The sequence below is a fragment of the Lissotriton helveticus genome, chromosome 8 (assembly GCF_964261635.1).
Source record: "Lissotriton helveticus chromosome 8, aLisHel1.1, whole genome shotgun sequence".
Lineage (NCBI taxonomy): Eukaryota > Metazoa > Chordata > Amphibia > Caudata > Salamandridae > Lissotriton > Lissotriton helveticus.
The window spans coordinates 569369451-569382578 of NC_136069.1; the positions used below are offsets into that span (position 1 = coordinate 569369451).

Consider the following 13128-nt stretch of genomic DNA (forward strand, 5'->3'; position numbering starts at 1 on the left):
GGGTTTTCAGTGCTGCTGGTGCCATTGTCACATCGAAAAGGACTAGTCTCTCCCCCAAAAGCGTGGAGCGGCTGACAATGATAAAAATGAATCAACGCTTCATACCACCAGACTATCAAGTACGTGAATCACCGCCGATGAAGAAAGCGAGTGCGAAGAAGACGTCCTCACTACTGGGTTACATGACCTACTTCTGTCTGAACGCACAGAGTTTGAGGACGAGCTCCTCTTCCCTGACAACTAGGACAGGTATATTAAAGGAATGATGCAATGCATTGCATAGGATTGTTTAGCCGACTCTGAGCAAATGTGCATGGAATTAAATTATACTAGTAACTTCAGACTCACGTGATGGGCAATTTTCCCATGTTATTTAATAATATAAATTATTTATGCACTTGTGACCCTACTACTACAGGTGCAGTCAGTACTTAATTTATCGTTCGTAGTTCATGTTCATGTTGCACAACGTACATTTTTTTGTGAAACAGTCCCCCCTCCACCCCCCCAACAAACACAAATGAACTTCAAATGTTTTCTTGTGAAAATATCTTTCTTTTATTTTTATATTTTCATAATGATAATAGAAAAATAAAATATATAACAAATGTAACCCCCTGACCCAGAGCTGTCCCTACCCTCCCCTAACCCCAATCAAATTTCAACCCAAATGTACACCCCAACTCCCACATCCCACCCACCAACAAAAGGATTAAAAAAGGGGCAAAAAACAGGGTCCATTTCAAAGCCGGCGGGCTTTCAGGTGTTTGTCCACCATTATCTTCACACGCTCCTCTAGACCGTCCTCCAGCTTCTTCCGCTCCTCCTCCAACTTCGCTACCCGGCGGAGAATCTTTGCTTTGAAATCACGGCACCTACACTTGCATGCATGTTGTTGTTGTTGTGGGGGGGCCGCCGAAGATGTAACAATGCGGCGGCGGGCGGCTGCCTGACCACGGCGACGTAGTCCTGCAGGCTTGGGGCCCGGGGCATTGGAAGAGGCAGCAGCTGCTGCCGCCGCCTCCTCCTCCTCCTCCTCGGCCTGATCCACCAGCCGGCGGTAGGCCTCTACAATTGCCTGCAGTTTCCGCTGCCGGGCCCGGACTGCCAACTCCTTCCTTGTTGGTTTTTGGGAAGGAGTAACTATAAAGAAAGAAACAGAATTGTTGTAATCCAAACTCCCCGCAAATCAAGAACACAACATTGATTCAACACATAGTGGGCGGCACAGTAGCACTAGCAAGCAAGCTGAGTACCAGAAATTGTGTTGCGTCTATCTTGAACATTCTACAGCCTCTATTAATTTTTTGGACTTTTTGGCACGGCATTATGCCTGCCCTATTAGCATGGGTGTACTTCAACGGTCACACACATTAGAACGAACACCTGTCTTTTTCATATCTCCTTTTGTATTATATACTCTGATTCCGGGAAGGCGGGAACACTCTCAAAGTAACATTAATTAACAGGGGGCAGCTAGTAGCACATGTCTAGTAAAGACTATAATACTTTATACCGCGCAACAAACCTTATTTGGTTTGTGTTTCACCAGCAACGACCCATGCACCCAGTCGTCCCCTCCTTCCCTTGCCTTTGGGTTTGCCCAAAACACCGCTGCTGCTGAGACTATCCACTAACCACCGGTATTGGGTGTGTCTCCCAACCACGCTGGCAGCTGTGTTTTCCCCTTTACATGATTTAACAACAACCCATGCATCCGACTGCTATCAGCCACTTGCATTACTGTAGTGGTAATGCTTAGCATGCTAATGACAAGTAAAGGTAACATCATATATTTTCCAGTAGAGTACAGTGAGAAAGTTTTCCCCTCCCACCAAGTAATGCAGATCACTATTGAATGTAACTTACCATCGCCCGCCGCTGTTGGCTCCCCCCCCACTGCTGCTGGTGTAGGTGCCTCTGTTCCTCCTGTCCCCGCCGGGATCGCTGAAGCTGCGCCGCTGTCCCCGTCGGCACTGGTCGATGGTAAGGGTTCTGCACCTATAAAAATAAGTACACCTTTTTAGATGGATGCACAGCCCCCTTTCTACTTGTTCACCAAGAATGGAGTTCTTCAAAACAGTTAAGTACAACGTACGTAATCAGTATGAGTCCACATTGCATAGTACAGCAGAGTCACTACACATATTAGCATTCATTGTTATGGTATGGTACCCAAGCTCATCTCATCTGTCCTGCTACTCTAGTCCTTGGAAATTGGAAGTGAACTATGTAACCTTTGTACATCAATGTATCCAGTTTTGCGCATGTTAACTCGCAGCTTGTTGCGCAGTACGAGAAGACGCTCTGGGGCAACACATCATTGTTCAATGCATACACCTGAAGAGGTGGGAAAGTAAAAGGGCCCGTATTTAAGTTTTCTATGTGGATTGTGGAATAGAGTTTGCTTACAGGTTACAACTTCTTTTTAGCATGGCTGCATAAAACTGGCATAAATGTATTTCATACTGTCTAACGTGCACCACTTTTGTCATTATTTTTCGGCAGGTGAGAAGATTGCCTTCTACGAAGCGGACATTTCCATAGCTTACAAAAAAAGAGGAATATCTGACTAGTATACGTTGGTGAGAGGTCTCCGATAGTTGCCACATTTCCCTATTGTGCACTAGTAGCTGTACAAATGTTGATTACTTTATTATGCCTTTTTTAACTCTGGATTTTTTCTGGTGGGCCCTTCAACGTATTTGACGGAACAACTTAAAAACATTGATGTTACTTACTTACTTCTAACAAAATAAAGCTTTTGAATGACCACTTTGACTCTGAAGTTTATTTTCAGTGTCTGTTGTCTTAGAGACTCACACGAGTGAGTGAGCAAAAGGGGGTTTCTTAGGTAACGGTTTGTGTCCTAAAAGCATTCGGCATCTTGGTATTGGGGTTCAGGAGTGTGAATTGAATAATTGACCAATGACTCAGGCCATATAGGCTGACGTTCAGTGAATTGTGCGTTCCTCAGAGTTCTGTGACTGAGGTGTAAGTAAGGTCCAACCTGCCTATCAGTACCAACATCCAATTTTCGTGTGCATAGTTACATAGTTGTGTAATATGTATATAACTCCATAGGAGATAGAATACCCACAAGACTAGTAGTGGTATACTAACGTTTACAAAAATACTAGACAAACATCATTCTGGATGCATACTTGGTTGCTGTCAATTGCCAAAGCAGACACATTACAGAGGAAAAAACAAGCACTGTTGGACTTACTGGGGACAGCAGCAGGATCCTCAGTAGAGGAGCTCTGTGTAAGTGGTGGTTCACCCGCCGACTCGGTCCCTGTATTCTGCTTGCCCCTGGGTTCTGTGGTTCATGTAAAAAATAATAAACAAAGAGAAAAACATTGAGTGCTGTGAAACATAGACATCATTGCAAAAAACACTGCTACAGTGGAACAGAGCCGGAGGCAACAAATCCATGCCAGGGGCCGCAACGCAAATATGTATCCATCCTTAGAGTATTATTAAATTAAGGATATCTATTGGTGCGGTGGCCCCTCAAGTTTGGTGCCCCTGTGCAGTTGCACAGCTTGCACATGCCCCCTAGAGCCGGCCCTGGCTGAGGTAAGAAGAACAAAGTAACGTTAGCATTCTTTGCAAGAAAAGGATTCGATTCATGCAGAAGAGAAGGCCGTGAAAAAAATGCTACAATATGCAAACTACGTACAATTATCCATCCACCGCTATTTCACTGACGGACAAAGGAAGGACAAGACTCTATTAATAGCATTAACTAACTTCAGTTCTCAACAATAAAGAAAATCTCACATCAATAAACAGCAACAGCTAGCGCCAAGTTGAAACAACACGCAAGAGCCAGTGAAGAAGAAGAACACTGTCATACAATGACAGTAGATATACCGGAATACATCGCAAATGTAACTAGGAGCAACAGTCATCGCGTTACTTATTCAGCCAATATTTACAAAGATACAATATAACAATATTTATACAACTATATATATATATATATATATATATATATATATATATATATATATATATATATATATATAGTTATATATATATATATATATATATATATATATGTATATAACTATATATATATATATATATATATATATATATATATATATATATACATCCACACTTTATTTTTGGGGTAGCCACTCACCAAGACCCACAACCTCCACACCAAGCAGGTCCAACAGGTCCTGCTCCCGGTCCAAAATGTCGGCCCAGCGGTGGGACAGCTGATGGTGGGTACGCCGGATACCGGAGCAGCGGAAGACTGCACGGCGCACCTTCGCCCACCGCCGGAGACGCTCTTCAATGCGCTGGTAGCCGGAGCCGGGCCTGCCGCCTGCTGCCAAAGTCAAGGGGAGGTGACGTTGGATAAAAAAGACCAGGGCGGCCACCTCCTCCTCCCCAAAAAGTTGGCGGGGCGTCACTCATGCCGGGCGCATTCTGCCGCAAGGCAGCCGGGTTTTTTTAGGCACAGCCGCCTTGCCCTTTGAGCCGCCGATGCTGCTGGCACCCTTCACCATGGTTCTGGGTGGAGGGGAGAAGGAAAGTTGAAGACAAAAAGGTTAGGGGAAGAAAGAAGAAAGATAAAAGAAGGAAGTAATATAAAACAAGAGAAAAGTTGCAAAAAAAGTGGTAAAAGTAAACATAAAATGAGAAATATAAACCTAGGCGCAGACAGAAATAGGTAAGAAGTAAAGAGAGTTAGAAAAACTGAGGGAAAAGACCAGGATGGAAGAGATAGGAGTGAGATGCTAAAGTAGGCCCAAAACCATAGCCAGAGTGTGAAATCGAAGATGGCTCTGCCCGTCGCGACCGCCGCGGTAAGTTCGCGCGATATTTGACGCGATCACGCACTTTGGCAGTGCGAACGAGAAGATGAGTTCCCGAACATGTCTAACACAACGCGAACACGTTACTTGTGACCCGGAACCGGAAATAAGGGAACGCAAGCGGGCGGGACAAACCTCATTGAGTAACTTAGCGCGCTAGCTATCTCGAGCATGCAGGCAGCGCCCCGAACACGCGCACCGCGCTCCCGAAGACGAAAAACGGCGCGCGAACGGGTCTAGCAAGCTACTACGCATGTCCGCGGAGCTACGTGTAGCTCGCAGAGTGCAAGTGCGTCTTCGCGTAGCGTCGCGGAGTGCGGCTACGCGAACTACGCCCAGGGTTATTATGTACTGGAAGAGTACCCTTCCAGTAAAAATCCTATGGTAGACTCAAGCACACATCCTAGCACTATGGACCTAAGGTGTATGCCTGGCGCACAGCAGCTAAAGTCTAAGCCAGCACTAGGGAAAGGGGAGGAGAGAGCCATAGTTCTGTAGATATTATGCTCTCCCGCTCCCTCTGCTGCGTTGCGTTGTTCAATGACTGATTTGAAAATCTGGGCCTAAGTATCCAGTGTTACTATAGGCAACAGAAGAAAAGTTTTTTAAACCCTGGTCTGCTCATGTTTTCTGCTTAAATAGTGAAAAACATCACCAAAACAGAGCGGTGACCGCTTTAACCCCTTTGCTGCGGCGGCAATTCCACCGCAGTGCTAGGGGGGAGCGGGCGGCGCTCCCATGCTCGTGACGGAACCGCTCCGTCATGAGCCTCGGGCGTGCTGTGCTTGTGACAGAGCGGTTCCATCACAGCCCCGCCCGCTCAATGGCACGCGCCGCGCAGGCGCAAAATCAGTGCCGCGCAGGCGCGCCGAGCGGGCCGTGACGGAACCGCTCCGTTACCAGCACAGCGCGACGGAGGCTGGTGACGGAGCGGTTCCGTCACCAGCATGGGAGGGGTTAATTTTACATAATGTGGGTCATGATTCATGATTCGGATAACTGCTTGTCCGTCATCGCTACCACGTTGTCAAGGCACAAGAGACTTATAAGGACCCCTTCATTATGTTCAGAATGAGAATGTAATAGGGAACATCTAACATAAGTCCCTTTTTTGATGACTTTTATAGAAAATTGAATGTTTTTGAGTTTCACAATCATCCGGTGTGATACTTTTGAGAGATTGGATTGAAATTGAAGGGAGTTGTGTCAAAGTTTCACCTGAAGGTGTAAGTAGTTGCTTATAGTCATTGCAAAATGCATACAAACTGCAACAATACATACATCATATGAGAACAATCGTAAATGAGTGAATTTAGTTAGTTGTTTATTGTCAAAATTCACATAATGAGCTCAATTTCTCTTTTAGATAAATTAATTTGCCGTTCATTCGTATAAATTGCTGTACTTAGCTGCTGCTGTGTATGTGTGGCGTCAACAGCAAGATTTAGATCGCACATCTGTTATCCCAAACCGGTTTTAGTCTATTACTTTAATTAATCTTTTCTCATTACCAGATCTGCACTAATTTGTGTACAATTAAAAGCGAAAGAAAAGAAAGGGTGATTTATAAAGTATTTTTACAAAAATATATTAAAAAGCAAGACTTTCAGTTTCTTTTGCTTGTTGCAAAATGTGGTCTGTGGAAATGTTACTTACTGTACTTCGAAGAACGGATTCGAAGTTTAAACCTGGGTGATGCAAATTTGATGCACAGCAAAAAGTGCTTTAATGCAAGCAAACTGTCTTCTATTTCACCAATCTAGTGAACGTACTTCCTTGAACATATGGCTTCATAATAAAGTTAGCATTCCTTCCCTACTATAAAAAGGAATTTCTTTGCAATGGGACACAATTCTGTCCCTCTCTTGGAAAATAAACTCCTATCCTTTGCCTTCCATTATCAAAAGCTTAATGGCAAACAGCAATGGAAACATACGGCTGTAATATTCCATATGTTGTATGCTTTGATTGAATGTGCTGTGAATTTTGCATATGTAAATACTGTATGATGATTTGTCTAGTTTCAATTACAAGACTTTTATGGCAAGAGATGCATTTGAAATGACACACATAATTGGAAATGATGAATTAAAGGGGAGTTGCTGCCTTTACTGCAGACCAATTTCAAAGCTATAAAAATATACTGGTTTGCAGCACCCAAACTGTGTAACACAATCACACATACGTTGCACAGCAAATTGGGTTCTTTATTGATTAGGTTCCACACTCTTTAAGAAAAGCGTAAAAAATGAAAAGTTGTATGATCCCAACTCTATTTTAATCATTACTTTAGCAAATAAAAAAGGTGCATATTACCAACGATTAGCGATATTTATCGCTAACTAGGCTTAGCAACAAATTTTTCATCACTAAGCATCACCGGAAATTATGGCTGAGATAATGTGCTATTAGCAACGTTTATCTCCAAAGCGATAAATTTTCCGGCGATAGCGTGAATATCAGCAATATTCACGCATTAGCGACAAAATGCTCTTAGCAATGTTATCCACCTCCCATTGGATAACGTGGCTAAGAAATGGTCAGAGCAGGCGTTAGTTTTTGGCGATAGCGGGAATATTTCCATCGCTACGCCTGCCTTGCTAATAGGCGATAGCGACTTTGGCGACTGCTTTCAGTCGCTAACAGGTTGGGTACACCCACTATGCACGTCATTAGCGATAAATATCGTTGACATGCAAAGCTGGACCCAAACCGCTCGCTATCGCCTAAAGCTGTCGCTAACTGCTGTTTGCGACAGCTTGCCAATTGAGCGATAGAATTATCGCCGCCTAGCGGCCAAAAACGGCCGCTAAAGCGGCGATAATTGCCTATCGCCCTGCTTGGTAATATGCCCCAAAGTTCTTTGAAAATACAAAGATCATTTACGCCAGGGTCTTGATTTACTAAAAAAAAAATTAAAAATCACCAGTGCAGCACAGCACTGAGTGAAAATCTGCATTGCTGCATTGCACACATGGTGAAAATTCGCAAGCTCCCTATTTAGACAAATGCACGGTCATTTGCTTATCTGCGGTGATTGTGCATATCTGGCAAACACTAGCCAGCAGTGTTTAGTATGACATTGGTGCTTGAGGTACAACCTTCATTGCAAATTCCTAAACGATCACAAATGCGAGTCTGATAGACCTGGCTATAGCTGGTAAGTGAAGACCGTTGTTTCAGGTAGAAGAGGCAAGCACACTTAACACTGAAACACCGATCCACCAATACAATAGTATACATCCTCGCTAGAATGGCAGGCTTGTTAGGAAAGGAAAGAAACAAGCAACAGACCAGAAAATGTTCCTGAACCAAAGAAGCACCAATTCAAGGGTGGTCTCTATTAGAGTAACCATTGGAAAACACTACACAATCTAGGCACTATCAAAAATAACAGAAATTACAATGAAAAGTATCTTCAATGACATATTACAGCTAGGACAAATGGATTATTGTATGTATATTTAAGAAAATGGGAGATGATGTCGAAAGGCAACATGAATAATCCATTTAATAATAGTCAAGGAACTAAAATAATGTGGTCTTAATTTCACTGGAGTTCATGGACTAGGTAGAAATTCGAATGTTGCTAAATCTTATTACCAATCTCCTAATCTACAGTTGGCCTCATGTGTTTATCAGCTGAGTCTGTCATTATCTCTTTGACTTGCTGTAGATGTAATCTTACTAGCTGTCTATGCTTTTGAACCTTTTAACATCGTAGTCCCCAGTTCTCCTATTACTCGGCTTGCACCGCAATCTATGAACAGACACTGGGCTAAATTGGATTTGTATGAACTTAGTATATGACTCCTCAACACAATTCCTACCCTCAACTTCAATCCTGAAGTTGATCAAATTGCTGTACTACAATGGCTTAAGGATGCCAGCAATCAAACTTTGCTTTTAACACCGATAATGCAACGCAGAACGCTTCCCCCTGGTTTAATGAAGTTCTCCAACGTGAAAAAAAGCAACTTTGTAAAGCTTTAGAAAGGGGCTGGAGGAGGCACTACTTACTTGAGTGTTTAGCACAAATGGGGCCGCTCCCAGTTAAGAAACCGGGGAGCTAAAGTGTTAGTTTGTGAGTGCAGGCATCTCACTAAATGTGAAAGACTGGTCTCACACACCACCTAGTGTCATTCTTCATCATTGACCAGTCCTTGCCCTCTAAAACTTGGTTTGATAGAGGGCGGGCATACACCTGACAACAGGGCTGCACTTCTAAACTAAGTGGGGGCCCTTTTAGAAAAAAAGTGAGATTAAAAAGACATTTTATTCACTTGAGGCTAAGGCAGAGTATGTTGAAGCCTTGAAAAAATATCAAGTCTCCTACAAAATTGCTCTGGCATCCTACTATACAGAGAAGATCAACACTGCCAAAAGACGCTGTTTAGAGTGATAAATGAACTCTAAGCAGCTAGCACCTTTACTCTGCCGCCCTCTCTGTATCAACAACAGTGTGATGAGTTAGCCACCTTTTTCCTAAACACAGTAGAGCTAATCCATTGGCTATTAGAAGCAGATGCTGCCATTCTTGGAGTCACTGAACTCCTGAGGCAAGAACATGACTCAGGTGGAGCAGCCGCCCTTATCCTTTTGGATTTAAGTACAACCTTAGATGTGGTTCTACACTCTATCCTGTTGGACAGACTAGAGGGGCTAGTTATTGTGGGCCTGGCCTTGAGGTAGATGTCGTCTTTATTGAAAGACCATGTTTTATCAGCTAATAGCATTTCCAAGACCCTCTCACTGACCTCTGGAGCTCTGCAGGGCTCCATTTAGAGCCCTCTGCTCTTTAACATTTATCTTTGCCCTTTGATGGATGTGATTAAGGAGTCTGGTCTCAGCTTGTTTTCTTATCCTGATGATTCCCAGATTATTTTCTCATTATCGAACGCTCAGAATTTAGATCCTTCTCCACTCAGGCAAGGTTTGACTAAAGTCACCCGTTGGATGAACAGTAATGCTTTAAAGCTTAATGGAAATAAAACTGAAGTCTCGATTCTGAGCAACAATCCTGAAACTTTGGGGTGTTAACCACTGGCCTGTCTCTTTGGGACCCCTGCCCACGCCAGTGAACAAAGTTAAGAATCTCGGCTTTATTATTGATAAGGACCTTTCACTTAAGCTGCAGATCTCCAAACACACAGCCTCCTGTTTTTCCATTCTCAAATGGCTTAAGAAAATCCTTCGGCTGATTCCTCTGAACACCCAAAGAACGGTTTTGCAGGCCCTGGTAACGTCCAGATTGAACCACAGGAATGTTCTGTATCTGGGCGCTGATAAATCTGCAATCCACAACTTGCAGATCATTCAGATCGTGGCTGCCCGTCTTCTATTTTGGCTGCCCAGATATGCTTCTGCCTCTACTTTGCTTCACAAATTACATTGGCTTAAGGTCCATAACTGCATCAATCCAAAGCCTTATGTTATATGTTTCAAGCTAGACATGGCCTTGCCCCTTCATATATTTGAGGTCAGGTATTACCTTACGTGCCCACCGTGCCATTGAGAACTGCCATCATTGCCTTATGTATCACGCTCAGGTTTTGCCTGGCCCACCTGAAACGCCCTTCTTTTTCATACTTAGGCCCAAAACTCTGGCACTCCCTTCCTATAGCTCTAAGGAATTGTCACTCTCTGCTTGCATTTCGTAAGAGCCTAAAGTCTCTAACCTTTAACTGCCCGGACTGAGCTTCGTGGCTTCTGCTTTGGATTTGTGCTCCCCTGTTTGCTGTCTGATCTAGCAGTGGGAGACCCTTTCTGGTAGCTGTGTGCTTTACAAGTTTCATTCATTAATAATAATAACCAGAAATACTCCTAGAGGAAATCCTTGAAAGTAGTAGATTGGCAAATCGTGATTGAATGTTGAGTTGAGTAGCATGTATGTACGGTAAACTTAATAACCCAGGGTGGTAGTAAATCCACAAACATATCAGTAGAAATGGTATGCTATTGTTCAGGTGCTAAAGTAGAGGCTGAGAATAGCCAAGACCCTTATTAAGAATGAGCTTACTTTGAGCTCTAACAGGCCAATCCTGGACATAATCAAGACATCAGCCTAACCAACAGGCTATTAAAAGGAAAGAAGGCCCACCCAAGAGTGCATTTTGGTCCTTTATTGTAAGTCACCATAGATTTATGAAAACATTGTAAAACATTTTCCTGTGATTTTGTGGTAGGCATTAAGGCAGCATTTGTAGAAAATGCAATTCCTTTGTTCGCTTAAGGGAGTCTTTTTAGTCATTTCTTCAGGTCATTGGGATTCATTTGGATTGAGCATCTGTAACTGTTTGAAAATGATTGTACATCTCCTGTCATTGAAGGGTAATGAAGGAGTACCAGTATTGCCATTTAGTCTTCCTCATGATACCTTCTGGCAAGGTTACAAGCCAAAATATTCTTTGAACCAGAATAGAAAGTGCTGTGAAATTCATACATTGCAAAGAAGTAGGCCTTGATCTGTAGTGTAGTTCCTATTATCCCAATAGGCTCTGCGCATTGGAATAATACCTTCAATAGTATAGGCCTAGACCAGACGTTAACTAGGTCTACTACTGTCGATATTAGACTTAAAGTTTTGGGTTTGCCAGCTAGCTCAGAGTTCACTAGAAACTTTCTCGAATAGGCAAGGAGGAGTTGAACCTCCCTGGATAGACAAGAAGGGATTTAGTTTCTGACAACCATAGAACATGACAACTTTGCTCTCCCCTAATCAAGAGTGTATCTCGAGAGTCGTGTGAACAAAAGGCAATTTATTTTACTCAGTCAGTACGTGCATTCTTAGTCTCATCAGATTGTAGAGAAAAGGAAGAGACGGGCGTGTTCAATAAAAGATGTTATTTATTGATCAGTCTCTTTTCTCAAACAAGAGAAATGGATCGATATTATTGCAATACTTATGGTTAAGTAAAGTGCATACATTAAAAGCAGAAGTATAAAATAATACTGTAAAAACATTGATATGGTTTCTAAGCCATATGAAGGTTTAAAATGAATAAAATGAATACATACACATATACATTTGACTAATCGTACTCAACTGGTGTTTCTAACTACGCCTACCCCGTGTACCTGACCTAAGCCTAATACGTGGGCGGGAATAGAAAGTTACAGTTTAAGTTAAGTTTGTTTTTGCCAAGTGACTGACTAAAGAATTCTCTGCAAGGGGTTATTCAGTTCTGTACCTGGAACTTAGGATGGATGAGGGATGGTATCTCACTTCTCTGGTCTCGATATTCCAGGCTGCCTGCGAGGGCTACCCGGAAGCGCCGGAGCTGGATTTCTCGGCAGGAGAAATAGGCAGCTGCTCGTTCTCAGCGCGTCAAGAAGGCGGGGCTGCGCCAGCGGGGTCTGCTCTGCTCTGGGCTTCGGCAAGTCTGGCTGCTCCATCCTCGTCACCACCGCGTGTGTTTGCATAGGGCAATATCGGTAATATTTATACCTTTAAGGTGCCGAGATTGACGTAAGGATGGACATAGATACGTCAATAAAGATGTCATACGACCAGGTCGTTAGCACATTCTTTTGCTGAAGTTCTCGGTGAAATCAAAACAATGGCCGCAGGGTTTTTCCCAGGTCTGTCATAGGTTTGATTTGTTTTGAGAACTCCGTATGCCTTATCAGGGGCTGGGGGAATATCGCTTGTCTAATTAGATGGCAAGCGTCATGACCTAATCAGATAACACGTTCCTGTGCCGTAGTGTGGCTTTATCAGATAACGGTTCCTGCATCATGGGGGTTTTCTGCCTCATGGGATGGCTGCTAGTTAACTTGTTAGTTTGTTAACCAGAATAGGGTCAGGAATAGGGGGATCGATACAGAACCTATAGGAATACATCACACCCACTCCACGCTAACTATGGACATATTTACTAATCTATGCATAGTAAAACATACTATAGAGTATTGTGTATACCTTACCACCCCAAAATACATAAATGCATTTTGAAATTTTCAAATATACGGAAAAAAACAGTCACATGTATTGTATGCACTCAAGCTGTAGAATAATGCTAAAGTAATCACGCATATCTATACATTATCACTAATTTGTATATGAGAATTTACACATGAAATGGCTCTTAATACAGAAAAAAAGTTCGAGACCATTTCATCACAGAATAAAATAATTATGAACGTACCAGCGGGCAGCTAATGTCTATAAACTATCTAAAATTAGAAATGTTAGTTCCATAAGAATAGTTCTTACTTTAAGCAGAAGATAGTGTCCCGAAAAATATGCAAAAATAATTTGGGGCTGCTGAAAAAATTGCTGTCCGTGAACTGG

The 13128-nt window shown here is 42.8% G+C and overlaps 1 protein-coding gene across 1 annotated transcript in view; it reads right to left on the bottom strand.

The window, feature by feature from the left end:
- Positions 1-742: 742 nt before the first annotated feature.
- The window catches only part of LOC144773769 (uncharacterized), a 35762-nt gene continuing 23376 nt past the window's right edge, over positions 743-13128 (bottom strand). The window contains exons 2-4 of the mRNA XM_078658890.1: positions 3230-3322; positions 1870-2001; positions 743-1143 (exon numbers count right to left, since the gene is read on the bottom strand). Of these exons, the coding sequence (XP_078515016.1) occupies positions 743-1143; positions 1870-2001; positions 3230-3322 (626 nt within the window). The remainder of the gene's footprint in view (positions 1144-1869; positions 2002-3229; positions 3323-13128) is intronic.